The sequence below is a fragment of the Podarcis raffonei genome, chromosome 15 (genome assembly GCF_027172205.1).
Source record: "Podarcis raffonei isolate rPodRaf1 chromosome 15, rPodRaf1.pri, whole genome shotgun sequence".
In the NCBI taxonomy this organism is placed as follows: Eukaryota; Metazoa; Chordata; class Lepidosauria; order Squamata; family Lacertidae; genus Podarcis; species Podarcis raffonei.
Genome location: NC_070616.1, coordinates 37,985,184 through 38,000,504, shown reverse-complemented (window position 1 = coordinate 38,000,504; position 15,321 = coordinate 37,985,184). Strand labels below are relative to the sequence as shown.

General features: G+C 44.3%; 1 protein-coding gene across 1 annotated transcript; it reads left to right on the top strand.

Annotated features, from left to right (window-relative positions):
- Positions 1-8,256: 8,256 nt before the first annotated feature.
- Positions 8,257-12,991, top strand: LOC128403151 (interleukin-36 receptor antagonist protein-like). The gene is made up of 4 exons (XM_053367812.1): positions 8,257-8,425; positions 10,403-10,537; positions 11,743-11,876; positions 12,544-12,991. Exons 1-4 carry the CDS (start codon positions 8,257-8,259, stop codon positions 12,766-12,768), a joined length of 663 nt encoding a protein of 220 aa, XP_053223787.1. The 3' UTR covers positions 12,769-12,991.
- The last annotated feature ends 2,330 nt before the right edge of the window (positions 12,992-15,321 follow it).

The following is a 15,321-nucleotide window of genomic DNA, read 5'->3' as shown; positions in this document are numbered from 1 at the left end:
CAGAACAAGAGATTCGGAACACAGGCATTGGCAACAGTTTGAGTAAATAATCGGGAAAGTGATACAGAGCAAAATGATCTCCAGCTGGAATTGTTGGGGGAGCAGGTGGGGGAACAGTTTAAGAATCTAGTTAAACCTGTCAGTTGAGAATATTTAGCTTTTACCCAAACCAATCCCATTGAAATCAGTGCAACTAAGAAATCTCAGCTGATTCCTGCCCACTGGGCAGAGCGAAACCCCTGGGGATAGGGTGGAGTCACCTGGGAACAGAGGCCAAGCAGCAAGTCAAGATATAATGCAGGAAGCTTACCTGATACTAGAATTGTGGGCAGCTCCAAGGCAAAGGACAGTACTGTGTAGCTGGGCAGGTCATAAAGCTGGGGTAAGATGAGGTGTTGGTGGCGCTAGGACTTGCCGATCAGAAGGTCAGCGGTTTGAATCCCTGTGACGGGGTGAGCTCCCATTGCTCGGTCTCTGCTCCTGCCAACCTGGCAGTTCGAAAGCACACAGTGCAAGTAGATAAATAGGTACCGCTCCAGTGGGAAGGTAAACGACGTTTCCATGCGCTGCACTGTTTTGCCAGAAGTGGCTTAGTCATGCTGGCCACATGACCCGGAAGCTGTACGCCGGCTCCCTCGACCAGTAAAGTGAGATGAGTGCTGCAACCCCAGAGTTGGTCACGACTGGACCTAATGGTCAGGGGTCCCTTTACCTTTACCTTTAAGGTGAGGTGGGCCAGCAGGTTAGGAAACATGCACCAGCTAACTGTATGGGCAGGTGAGTTGCAAGAAAGCTGGGGAATCTGACAAAAGGTCTCATTGAAAATCTCTGGTTTGTTAATGATAATACACGCCTCCCCCACAAAAAATAATAAAAACATGTATTGTTTTGGAACAAAGTGTGTGAGTCTGTGTTTAAAAATATATATTTGGAACTGAATGAGAAGGAAAAAGGAATGAGGAAAGAGTAAACCTAAGCGAGGGAGATGGTATCAACAAAAATTATGGAAAAGGGATTTTTTGTGTGTGGTGGAAGCTCCTCCATGCTGAGGGCATTTTTAATTGCCCAAAAGATGCTCCCAGGGTACTATGTTTCAAATGTGAATCGCTGCTGTTATTTTGATTTTTAAAAATTCCTACTGTAAGATTGGAGTCATGTTCCTTCAAGCTGTTCCTTTTCATTTTGAACAAAAAGATCAGAATATATTTTGTTTGATTATGATGATGATGATTAAAATGTTTAAACTAGGTGACATTCTGGCACCTGGAAATGCTTTTTAAATGGTGGGGCTTTTCACTCCTCGTTTCTTTTGTGCGGTGTTTGCAGAAACGAGGAGCGAATGTGGCTCCCCCCGTCCCGCAAAATGGCTGCTCCTCTCTGTGCTGGATTGCCTTGCCAAGAGCCAATGTGTTGTAATGCTCAGTAGTGCTGGATTAGGACCCAGGAGACCAGGGTTCAAATCCTTACTCAGCCTGGAAGTTCTCTGGGTGATCTTGAGATAGCCACTCTCTCTTGGCCTAACTGACCTCATAGGGCTGTGGCGAAGGTAAAATGGAGAAGGAGACCCATACATGCCATCTTGAGCTCCTTGCAAGAATGGTGGGGTGCAAATGTAATAATAAATAAATAAAAGTAAGTTGCTCTCTCTATGATTTCATGAAGAGTCAAGTCCTCTGTTTGTTGCAGTCTTCCAGAAATATATATATATATATATATATATATATATATATATATATATATATTCTGTTTTACAGTTTAAAACACTCATTTAAACATCCTTAAGATATCCATAATTTCCCTTCTCCTTTTTCCATGATTCATTTTACATCTCTTAAATCCCTGCATATTTTACATAAACTAAACCGTTCAGTATTCCATTACACCCATCAAAACTTGTTTACACTGTTGAATTTATCTTAATGCTGCCAACGTTTTCAAGTGTACACAATCCCCCCCCTATATATTCAATAAACACTTTTCAATCTTCTCTAAATGTATGTTCTTCTTGTTATCCTATTCTGTATGTTAAATCTGCAAGCTGTGCATATTCCGTCAGCTTAAGTTGCCATTCTTCTTTAGTTGGGACCTTGCTCGTTTTCCATATTTGGGCCAACAAAACATGGGCTGCAGTAGTGGCATACATATAGAACCTTTTTTGAGTGTTCCTCTTTTTATCAGCAAACTCTCAATGTTCAGACAATTCAAATCTCCCCCCCCCCCCCCCCCGATTTCTGAGATTTGTGGGACAGAAGCAGAGCCTGTCATAAACCACATTCTTCTTAGAGATGAAATAGCACCAATCTTGGCCAGAACAGCCTCATAGTGTTTATGGCTCTCCTTCAGCAAAGGTAATGTATTTATACAATTGTGAGCTTCACCTCCACCCCATTCCCTTCAGCATAAAGGAATGACTTTACCTGAGGTATTCCTTCTGCCTTGAGGAATGCTATGAATAGGTGAAAGGAAGCAAATCTTTCATGCCGTGCTATAGGGTTATCATCAAAACTGCCAACCACCTTGTTCCAATTGCTCTCATGAAGGGGCCATCCCTTTAGGGCCATTGGCCCTGGATGGCTGTGAGGACTCACAGACATTTGGGGGAAAGGTTCTCAGCAGGATTATTAAAAAGCTAAAGGCTTCTGGTGGAAGCCTTGTTAGAAATTTCTGGATTTCAAATATGATTTCTTCGGCATGGGAATAATTATTATCATCATTTATTTGTTATATACCCATCACCCACACTTTTTCCAATTATACAATATGTTCAGTTCTCTACATTTCCATGGTGTGTTTTTTTTAAAAAATAGTGATCATGATGCCATATGTAATTGCATAATATTGCATACAATTGCATATGCAATTTCCCCTAAAAGAATGCATTTTTGTATGTTATTTTCACTAATATATGCATTTTAATGGACATCCTACTTGGCCAGAGAACTGCACTGCAAAATTCAGAGCAGTGGGGATTTGCAAGTATGACTGTGTTTGCGTCGCATATCGTTTTCGGGTAGGTTTGCCTTTAAATGAGAACTGAGTGAAATTTCTCCCTCATCCCTATTTCCAGTGAAGGTCTAGTTTGATCATCAGTTGCTTAGTTTCCCCAGTTAACTTTTCCACCAGAGGTTCCACATCTAGTAAGCAAACCGTCCATGCAATTGGCATTGCAGAAAGGTCTGCCCCGTTTCCATCAGAGAGTCAACAATATATATATATTTTAAAGAAAGGGTTACATGAATAGATCCTTACTTCTGTCCCTCCCTGAACACTTCTGAATATTAGAGGAAAAATCCAACTAGCCATTTCCCAAAAGGCCTATGAGACTTTCATTTATTTATGTCTTTATTGCATTCATAGCCCATCCTTTTCGCCAAGGACCTCAAAGTGGAGTATGTGCTTCTCCGCTGCTCATTCAACCTCCACAACAACCCTGTGAGGTAGGATAGGCTGAGAGGCAGTGACTGGCCCAAGGTCACCCAGGGCGCTTCATGGCTGAATGGAGAATTGAATCCTGATCTCCCAGCTCCTAGTCCAACACAAACTTTTTCAGCAGGGGGCCGGTCCACTGTCCCTCAGACCTTGTGGGAGGCCGGACTATATTTTGAAAATAAAAATAAATGAATGAATTGCTATGCCCCACAAACAACCCAGAGATGCATTTTAAATAAAAGGAAACATTCTACTCATGTAAAAACACGCTGATTCCTGGACCATCTGCGGACCAGATTTAGAATGTGATTGGGCCGGATCCGGCCCCCGGGCCTTAGTTTGCCTACCCATGCACTAACCACTACACTACACTGGTGGCATGGACTCTTGCCTTAAAAAACTTGTGTTGTCTTAACTTACATTTTAAAGTTCCACAGGACTCACAACTTGCAGAAAGAAGCAGCCTGCAATAAGGCTTAGCCATGCATTTGACCCCCAAATTACCCTTAAGCATGTACTCACACCCACCAGTGTCACCAAGCCGCTATAAAGCACCCTGTAAAATCTAGAGGAGAGCACTGAGAGAATCTTCTGCTCAAGGCACAGGAGTCTCCCAGCTCAGGCTCACAGGTACAATCTTCTCAATTACTTCTCTGGACTTTCTTTCCTTTGGTTAGATGGTCTGCTTCCAGGACTGTTTGTAAATAGGGATGAATGACTCTTTCGATTCTGGTTTCTTTTTCTTTCTCATTTTTCCAGTCTTAAGTTGAGTTCACCACATTTCCACATCAGATGGGTTTTTTAAACAACAATGACACAAGAGTTATCAAAATAATTCACCAGGATTTTGGTGCATATTTCACCGCACAAATTTTTGTGCAAGCTGTTTTCCCATAGATAATGCAATGGTGCATGTTATGTTATGTTGCATTATATATACTATATGTTATGTTGCATTATATATACTATATGCATTTTCATGGTCACTTTCTTCTAATATATGCATTTTCGCACATGCGTTAGATGGTTTGAAAACTGAATCACAGAATTTGGAGAAGTACAGATTTCAAAGGATCTTTGTTTTTCAGTTCACATGTTGTTTTGGAAGGTGCAAATTAGGGAGATTTTCAGTAAACTGTGAACAGATCCAAAATATTTCTCATCCCTCCCTGTGAGGCAAGGGGATCTGGGTCTATCCCTTTCCTCAGCCAATTTTCCTATCTCCCATTATGGTTCGTTTGGGGGATCAGGCATGTAAGATTTCCCTGAGATTTTAAACCAACAAGAAGAGCTCATATGCCCATATATGGTTTGCTGATCTTTAAAAATCCCTCACCACTTTTAGTTATTCTTTTAGTAATTTGGCTTTTCCTTTCCTGATTTCCTTTCATGCATATCTCTTTCTTCTAGTGGTTCCCATGCAGCCATCTATTCAAGCACTGACCAGACTGAGGCTTTAGCAAGGTGATAGCCATGTGTGCTTTCAGATCATACCCTGGGCTGTAGCCAACCAGAGTAGACCTGCTGAAATTGATGTACAATGGTACCTTGCTTCTCAAGCTTAATCTGTTCCGGAAGTGCGTTCCAAAACCAAAGCGTTCCAAAACCAAGGTGCGCTTTCCCATAGAAAGTAATGCAAAATGGATTAATCCATTCCAGGCTTTTTAAAGCAACCCCTAAAACAGCAATTTAACCTGAATTTTACTATCTAACGAGACCATTGATCCATAAAATGAAAGCAAGAATCAATGTACTGTACTATAAAATAAATAAGAGAGTATTGTAGATGAGAAAAATTAAAATTAATTTTTTTTCTTACCTGCACTGATGATAGTCATTGTTTGGATGGGGGGCTTTTATTCATTTCCACAGTCACACAATCAATCAATCAATCAATCAATCAAACAATCAGTAGCTGAACTGGGTTCCACACACTCATAAAAACAAATTAACCAAAAGAGCCTCAAAAACAAAAACGCAAAAGAAATAGCAAAAACAAAAGCGCCAAACTTAATCCATTCCGGAAGTCCATTTGACTTCTGAAATGTTTGGAAACCAAGGCGCAGCTTCTGAATGGTGCAGGCTCCCCAGAAACAATGGCCGACAGTTGCATTGGATGTTTGGCTTCCAAAAAACCTTCAAAAACTGGAACATTTACTTCCTGGCTTTCGGCATTTGAGAACCAAGGTCTTTGAGAACCAAGGTATCACTGTACCTAAACTAGACATGTTCATGAACTTCTGTGGGTGTCCTGTGAGGAGAGCCCAATCTATGCTATAGATTTAAAGTAGCATCATACTATTTTTAACTAGCGATGGCTTCCCCCGAAGAATCCTGGTACTTCCCAGGTGCTGACAGAGCTACAATTGGCAGCGTTATCTGTGAAGTGGGATCGGTTGTTAAACCACTCTAGGAATTGTGGGTCTGTGAGGAGAAAAGGTAGAGAGCTGGCCTTGGGCACTTCTGCCCTGCTTTAGGCAGTGCTCTTCCCCCTGGAAAAATAGTTACTGGTACTGACCATGAAGTTGTTACAGTAAGCACCACACTTTTTAACAACAACAAAAAGAGGTGCAGGTACTGAGTGCCCTTGGTAAAGGTAAAGATAAAGGACCCCTGACCATACGGTCCAGTCGTGACCGACTCTGGGGTTGCGTGCTCATCTCGCTCAAGAGGCCGGGAGCCGGCGCTTGTCCGCAGACAGCTTCCGAGTCACGTGGCCAGCGTGACTAAGCCGCTATTGTCGAAGCAGAGCAGCACATGGAAACGCCGTTTACCTTCCCACCGGAGAGCGGTCCCTATTTATCTACTTGCACTTTGAGGTGCTTTTGAACTGCTAGGTGGGCAGGAGTTGGGACCGAGCAACGGGAGATCACCCCGTCGCAGGGATTCGAACCGCCGACTATCCGATCGGCAAGTCCTAGGCGCAGTGGTTTAGCCCATAGCGCCACCCGCGTCCCTTGAGTGCCTGTGAGTACCCCCTAAAAAGCACTGGGGCAAATAGTTGTTGTCTTGTTCGGTGGCTTTCAATCTTCATACTGCCTCTGCCTCCTCTTACCCTGTCGAGAGTCATTGTGGTATAGTTGTTGGACTAGGACCTGGGAGACCAGGGCTCAAATTGCCACTCAGCCACAAAGCTCGCTGGGTGATATTGGACCAGTCTCTGGCTCTCAGCCTAGCCTACCTCACTAGGTTGCTGTGAGGATAAAAACAGGGAGGAGAAGAAGCACATCTGTGACCTTAGATCATTGGAGAAAAGGTGGGATATAAATGCAATAATAAATAGATAAGTACTTAGTAATTGAATGGATTTTCCAGTAAGGTCAAAGCATTTAAAAAGGACAACAAGAAGTGAAAACAGAATAAAACTTTTCCTACAGACTGCAACAAACAAACAAGCAGCCTAACAATTGAATCAAAATTTAACAGGAACAGTTGTACAGTGGTACCTCAGGTTATCCATATAAGAGACATGTCCTACTGGACATCAATGAGGACTAGAGCACTGCAAAATGATTTGGGTACTAAAACCTAAGTGAGTGAAATAAAACTGAAGCACCAGATTCTCTTTCTGTAAGAGTACATTTACATGCCAAGCATAATTGCTTTACATACACTAGTGTTTCTTGCAGCAAACATTGAAATAATGTGTCCTCGAACACTTGTGTACAGTGGTACCTCGGGTTAAGAACTTAATTCATTCTGGAGGTCCGTTCTTAACCTGAAACTGTTCTTAACATAGCTGTCAACTTTTCCCTTTTCTTGTGAGGAATCCTATTCAGAATAAGGGAATTTCCCTTAAAAAAGGGAAACGTTGATAGCTATGGTTCTTAAGCTGAGATACCACTTCAGCTAATGGGGCCTCCTGCCGCTGCGCCGCCACACGATTTCTTTTCTCATCCTGAAGCAAAGTTCTTAACCTGAGGTACTATTTCTGGGCTAGAGGAGTCTGTAACCTGAAGCGTCTGTAACCTGAAGCATCTGTAACCCAAGGTACCACTGTATATAGGCTCTGTGCAGGGGAGACATGGTGATATAACTCCAAATCTCAAGGGATAAGTCAGTGGTGGTCCTACATTTTGGGGGCCTTGATGCTTAAACTGTAATGGGGGCCCCTTCGCAACCAGCAATGAGGTCTGGGCAACATCCATGTTCCATGACAGATCACCACACCTTTACAAAATCTGTGCTACTGACTCAAACTGACCTGGGAGTGGGGCTGGGGCCGGCTGGTGGCGTTGGACCACCACAGCTACCTTGCACTCCAGAGCCTAGCAGGAGAGAGGGGAGGCGATACTGCCACAGCCTCTCTGCCACTTCTGCCTCAGAGTCACACCCTCTTCCTCCCTTCTTGGGGGGGGGGCAGCGGCAGCTGCACCCTCCCTCCCTCTCTCAGCCAGCCCAAGGGTGGGGCATGTTTGGGCATCCCTTCACCAGACACAAGGAGAAGGAGACGCTGCCAGCATCCCAGCTCTGAAGGCCCAGCCTGTGCATGGCGTCCCTCTCCACAACTCCAGCCTTGCCTGTCGTGGGGGTGCCTGGTTGCGAACCCACAAAAATTGCGCCCAAGACCGTGGGACCCCCAGCCCCCCCATGCTATGCCCATGGATCTGCCCCAGGAATAGGTTGAATGTGTGGGACAATTGGTGAACCTGCTCCACAGCTATCTTTGGTTACACCTGGATGCCCTGAGTTCTTGTCATTTAACTGTAGTTTATGATATGGATGTATTTTAATCACTACTCCCAGGATTGCAGCTGCCTCTGCAGAAGACCCTGAAGTCCAACCAATTCTAGACAAGTCCCAGAGAAAGCAGGAGAAGCTGCAGCAATGCAACCGCTCTGTAAGCCCCTCAGGCCAGCTCCAGAGAAAAACTGCACGGCTCTGAAGCCTGCAGGCCGGAAGTGTAAGCTCCACAAGACGGAAAGCCGGCAGAGGACGCCGCGGAAGAAGACTTGGGATGAGGAAATGACAGAATTATTCTGTGAATTTAGGCCAGGTGAGAACCAACTCACTTATTTTGCTATTTGCTGCCCTGTATTAGTTCCCAAACTGTGTAAATATCCTTAAATGTTCAAGGGAACCAGATAGTCTGCAGCTGAAATACCAGCCCGAGCTGCTAAATAGCACTTCTAGCTACTGCCACTTCATGGATTTTCACAGGGCTCATCTACACAGCGGCAAATAAAATGTTTTAAATGTCTTGTAAAGTGCAATATACAAATGAGAGACTAGATGGCAACAGTGAGCTATGCAAAATTCATTGTATTTTTCAAAACTTTTTTTGAAAAAGCATTTTCACAGCGTTTTTTTATAGGTGTGTAGATTCTACCACAGACAACACTCAGTCAATCAATTGCAAACTTGGTCCTGCAATCCCATCCAAGACTGACTGCAAACCTCCATCCAGACTGGCAAACTTCCCTACCTATGACACCTCTGTCTTGACTCAGTTAAGCTTCAGCATATTTGCCTTCATCCACCCCAAATTCTATTCCTTCTTTCCTGTCTAATGTCGCCCTAACCCTAATATCTCATGATGGGAGAGGACAAGAACACAGCCTGATGCAATACCTGATTAAAGAAATAGGAGCATTTACCCAAGAGGAAAGTGACAGCCCTACTAGGCGATGGAATTAAATGACCGCCTGTGGGAATTCTTGGAGAAACCAGTCCAACAAGCCAGTTAAACTAGTTCAACAAGACTACTTGGTTTTCAAGCCAGGTCAGTCCAGTTGGAACAAAGAGGACCAAACAATAGTATATCCCAGGAATTGTTTCAGCTACAGGCTGCAGGGCAGCAGTGCCAAATCAAACCCTGTAGTAAAAATCTCAGGGTTCCCCTGGCAAATTATCTCCTAATATGTTTTTGAAAGCTTCTTATCTGGAGGTTTCCTGAACAAGAGCTATAGTGGGATAACATTGAACTGTAGTGGGATAACATTGAACTAAGAAAGCTTGATTGTAATTTTCTTGCAAGCTCAAATCAATATTATTTTGGTCTGTTGTTGCAGGGCCCCCAACAGGCATGGGGCTCATAGGCCAGTGCCTACTCTGCCTATTTAGTAATCCGGCACGGCAGGACAGGGCAGAAAAGCCACGGTGACAAAGTGGAGCCACGTGGAAGCAGAGGGAGGTGACAATGCCAGAGGCCAAACAGCAAAGGCAAGAACAGGAAGCCAGTGAGCCAGCCAGATAAAAGATATGTTGTCACTCCAGCTATATAGTTGTGTATCCGCTAAATCAGCCTTTCCCAACCTGGTGCCCTCTACATATTTCGGTCGACAACTCCCATCATCCTTGCCCATCAGTCTTGCGAGCTGGGGCTGATAGGAGCTGTCATACAAATAATCTACAGTGGTACCTCTGGATGCGAACGGGATCCGTTCCAGAGCCCCATTCGCATCCTGAAGTGAATGCAACCCGCGCCCGCGCGTCTGCATGTGCGCAGGTTGCGATTTGCCACTTCTGCGCATGCACATGATGTCATTTTGACAGTCTGTGCATGTGCGAGCAGCGAAACCCAGAAGTAACACATACCATTACTTCTGGGTCACCGCAGCGCGCAATCCGAAAATACTCAAAAAGGCACCAAGTCAGGAAAATGATGGGTTTTTTGAAAGACACTGCACTCTAGCTTGGAGTCTAGCATTCCTTGATCTTCTCTCTGAAGACTGGTTGATTTCTTAGAGAAGAGGGAAATGATAAACATGAGATGTAGGGTGGGTAGTTTCTTGAAAAAGGGAAGTTGTTGATTCAGCCAATGCGCTCACCATTTCATGCACATAAAAACTGTGTGCATATTCTTTGCATATTGTACCTGTGATTACATCTGGAAGCTAACCCATATGATATGCTTGCAAAATGGTGTTCAGAGAGCCAAACATGTTGCTTGTTCCTTCATCAGAACATTTTATTTATTGGTATGTATGCAATAAGTATGTACCTATGCATGTTTATCCTATCTTCCTCACAGGGCCTCCCACAAATTCATTAGTACTCAACAGTGAAAAGCAACCACGGTTATTCAGACTATGGGATATTAGCCAGAAGTTCCTCTTCCTGGTGAACAACATTCTAGTAGCAAGCTCACAACAGTCTGGCTCATCAGGTACTTGCTCAACCTCTTCAGTTCGGACTCCTGGGTGCTCACTTGTGGGGTGCCTCAGGGCTCCGTCCTCTCCCCCATGCTTTTCAACATCTAAATGAAGGTGCTGGGGGAAATCATTGGGGGGTTGGGCTCGGTGCTCACCAATATGCAGATGATATCCAGCTCTACCTCTCATTTAAATTAGAACCAGTGAGGGCGGTGAATGTCCTGTGTGAGTGCCTGGAGGCGATTGGAGGAAATATGGTGTTTAATGGATTGAGGCTGAATCCCAACAAGACAATTGTACTGAATCAGAAGTACTGATTCTGGGGGATAGGGTCCTGTATGGGGTAACTGTGCCCCTGAAGGACCAGGTATGTAGCCTTGGAGTGATTTTTGGATTCACAGCTGCCCATAGAGGTGCAGGTCAATTCTGTGTCCAGGTTGGCTGTCTACCAGCTCCATCTGGTACTCTGGCTGAGACCCTACCTGCCTGTGCACTATCTCGCCAGAGCGGTATATGTCTGGTTATCTCCCACTTGGACTACTACTACCTTTGAAAGTGACTCGGAAACTACAACTATTCCAGAATGGAGCTGCCAGCCTGGTGACTGGGAGCGACTGCCGGGACCATAGAACACCGGTCCTAAAGGATTTACAAGGTTCCCAGAACGTTTCTGAGCACAATTTAAAGTGTTAGTGCTAACCTTCAAAGCTCTAAATGGCCTTGGCCCAGTATACCTGAAGGAGCATATCCACCCCTATTGCTTAGCCTGGACACTGAGGTCCTTCTCTGAGAGTCTTCTGCTGGTTCCCTCACTGTAAGAATTGAAGTTACAGGGAACCAGGCAGAGGGCCTTCTCGGTAGTGATGCCCACCCTGTGGAACGCCCTCCCACCAGATGTCAAGGAAATAAACAATTATGCTACATTCTAAAGACATCTGAAGGCAGTCCTGTATTGGAAAGTTTTTAATGTTTGATGTCTCCCTGTGTTTTTATATTGTGTTGAAAGCTGCCCAGCCCCCATCAGCCCAACCAGCATGGCCAATGGCCAGAGATGATGGGAGTTGTAGTCCAGCAACAGCTGGAGGGTCACAGGTTTCCCACCACTGCTGTAAACCTAGATGTTGACCTTCCACCTGTGGCTTCTTAGCCAAAACTCTTTTATCAATGGAAGATGCTCTTGTGGCACTGACCCTGTTTCTCACCTGTCCTTCCCCTTCAGACCAGTTAATAGCGGTGGTCCCCAATCTCTCTCTAAATCCAGCGAACCAACCCATCTTTATGGGCCTCAGCGACAATACACGTGCACTGAACTGTGTGTTGGCTGGCAAGGGTCAACCAAAGCTACAGTTAGTGGTGAGTTTCATTTGCAGTTCAAAATGTTTTTGGATTCTCTAAGGAATTATTAATTTGACCTTTGCTTCACCCCTGTGATTGGGACTGCAGGTTCTTTGCTAAGCACAGACTGGTATTCTGCACCTAAGTGACTCACATTACCTGCCTAGAAGATACTTAGACCCAAGGGTGCTTCCACTCTGCTCATTTTCTCTGGAATTGCCTTCCTTTTAGAACTCACTTTTTACAGAGAATCTGGGCAATGTGATGGTCATAGCAATACATTATCAGCATTTTATGTTCTCTCCCATGTTTTCCCACACCTAACTGGTGGCTGTCTTTGAACTATAGAAGCTGATTGGAGCTCTAGCCTGTTCAGTATGGAGAGACAAAGCATAATTCAGGGCTATTGTGCCTTTAGTTAAAAACTTTTTGCCTTTGCGGGTCCTACCTGCTTTGTTGCTTCCTGTTCAGTACCACTGGTTATTAATTGTCCCTTAATTAGCCAGTTTCTAGTATTTAATTATTGGTTGCTGCTACTTTTGAAGCTGTGCTGTTTGCATTAAAGGTGAGAAAATAAAAGGAATAGAAGTCTTCTAGGGTGCAATTCATTGCTAATCCTACAACCATACTGTTGATGTGATGTGATATAAGTTTTGTTTCTAACTGAATCGTCATCTTTTCTTAGGAGAGAGATATAATGGATCTTTATAGAGCAAATGAGGAATTCAAGAGTTTCACTTTCTACAGTAATACTGAAGGCAACGATGAGACTTGCTCTTTCGAATCTGCTGCTTTTCCTGGCTGGTTCCTAAGCACTCGGGAGGAGCCAAACAGGCCTCTTGATTTGAGTCGAGGTGGAGCTCACTGCATCACTTCATTTTATTTTGAAAGGAAGGACTCCGTTAAATAGTCCAGAACCATTGCTTTCGAGGGAAAGAAGAGAGGAAGAATTTGCAGGCTGTATGCTAATATATTCAATGTGTGGCCGAGTGAAAAATGTGAAAAATGGTTTAGCCCTTTCTCCCCTGCCTTGTTGTTACTAGATTCAAGGGCTTAATAAAAGCTCCCATTGGCTTCCTCTTTCTTTTCTGGTTACAGTCCTGTTGAAAATATGCACCTCCCTCTCTGCTATTTTTCTTTTTAAGGACCTGATGGTCTTCCCAATAGCATGTTAAGCATCTTGTGAAGTCTGGCCGTCAGCTGAGGTGTGGCATGGAATCTTTGGTTAATAATAATGATAATAAAAACATTCGGAATCCTCATGTAGCTGAGTCCTCAGATGGACCAATGGTCTGACTCAGTATAAGACAGTTTCCTTTCTTCCTTATTTTTCTCCTTGGCCTTGGAACATCCCTGCTGCAGCCTTGTCTTAAGAGCCCTGCCAGGATCTGTACAAAGTCCTCCGAATGCATCAGTTACGTTATCAACACCTGTGTGGATCCTGAGCACCATTCGCAAGGTTCAGAAAATTACAAATCCTTAGTGCTGAGGTCTCAGCTGGCTTGTAAGCTGCTTTTTACAGCAGAGTTGATTATGTTTTCCAATACAGTAATGGCATAATTCTGCACCATCCTCAGAGCTGGAAGCCTTTCCTTTAATGTCTCCTGTGTAAGTTAGACAGCAATGAATGGAAAGCGCTCTAGACATCCTCAGAGGAAACTTAACTATCCTATTCTCACTTTGACATTTCCAGAGATGCCACACATAAATGGTTGCCATGTGCCCTCTTTTTCCAGGACACATCCCCTATTTCAGAGGTAAAATTTGAGACAAATTGCATTTACAGTGGTACCTTGGTTGTCAAACTTAATCCGTTCTGGCAGTCTGTTCAACACCCTTCGAAAACTGATTGGCTGCAGGAACTTCCTGCACTCACTGTAAGCCGTGTTAGCCACATTAGGCTTCCAAAGAACGTTTGAAAACCATAACACTTACGTCCGGGTTTTCAGTGTCCAGGAGCCAAAACATACGTGTACCAAGGCATTCGAAAACCAAGGTACGACTGTATTTGCTTTGAATGGCTGTCATAGCGTCCTCTTTTTTGCTCTTCAAAATATGGCAACCCTACACATGAATTCTGGTAGATTCTGGCACAAGTTAAACTTTGCGTCATTCCCTCTTCAGCAAGTTTGGAACTGACAAATGTGACCTATCCACAGCATACATTTATGACACATTTAAAACACATGGCTTCGCCCAAACAATCCTAGGAACTGTAGCTTGTTAAGTGTGCTGGGAGTTGTAGCTCTGTGAGGGGAGGACTATAATTCCTAGGAGTCTTTCAGGGCAGTAATGCACTTTCAATGTGGTTCAGATCTATGGTGTGCATGCGAACATAGAAAACGCTGCAACTGGTCATACTATATGCATTTACTTGGGAGTAAGTCTCTGTTGTGACGTGGGGTTTGTGATTTCAGCTCTCTTGACATAATATGCTGGAGACAGTTCTGTAGTAACACTTCTTTATTAAAGCAAACAAGACTGAGAACTGAGGAGGGGAGAGCTACATTTCTAGGGACAGGGAACTAGCTAGAAAGGATACATTTTGGAGGGAACAATATCAGGCAATCACAGTCCTGCCTTTTGGAGGAAACCAATAAGACAGAGGATCCAAATACAGCAGCTTAAATGAACCAATAGTAGCTGTACCCTCTGGAACCAAAAGGCGGTTACTTTACCCTAATGCAAATACAGACAATAATAATACAGATATAAAATCCTTTGACTCAATACACAACAGTCTCAACAAGGACGCGGGTGGCACTATGAGTTAAACCACAGAGCCTAGGACTTGCTGATCAGATGGTTGGCGGTTCGAATCCCCGCGACAGGGTGAGCTCCTGCTCCTGCCAACCTAGCGGTTCGAAAGCACGTCAAAGTGCAAGTAGATAAACAGGTGCCGCTCCGGCGGGAAGGTAAACAGCGTTTCCGTGCGCTGCTCTGGTTGGCCAAAAGTGGCTTAGTCATGCTGGCCACATGACCCGGAAGCTGTACGCCGGCTCCCTCGGCCAATAAAGCGAGATAAGCGCCGCAGCCCCAGAGTCGGTCACGACTGAACCTAATGGTCAGGGGTCCCTTTACCTTTACCTTAAGTCTCAACAGGACCTGCTTCTGAGTACTCATACACAGAATCACACTACAAGTTCACCTTTTAGTCAAGAGGGCAAGGTTGAAATCATCCACAGGCAGGGCTCAAGAACAGCAGAACTACCTGCTGATGCAGTGGTTGCCAACCTTTTTAGACCTACGAGCACATCTGCATTTCTCAGTGAGTTCTGTGGATGCCATCCCATCTGGTAACTTCTCTCCCTTCAAGAGATGGAAAGGGAGAAAGTGCGGTCACAAAGATTTAGCTTTTCCGTGGGATCTCAGTAACAGCGAGAAGCTGTAGAATTAATCTGATACCTGAGGAGCATATAGAGATGAAACAGGAAGTGGGAAAGAGTGTCACTCTTCCAACCCC

Coding starts and splice junctions, on each gene's coding strand:
- LOC128403151 (XM_053367812.1), top strand. CDS start 8,257: ATGCAACCGCTCTGTAAGCCCCTCAGGCCAGCTCCAGAGAAAAACTGC. Junction 8,426..10,402: donor ATTCTGTGAATTTAGGCCAG/GTGAGAACCAAC, acceptor TCTTCCTCACAG/GGCCTCCCACAAATTCATTA. Junction 11,877..12,543: donor AACCAAAGCTACAGTTAGTG/GTGAGTTTCATT, acceptor ATCTTTTCTTAG/GAGAGAGATATAATGGATCT.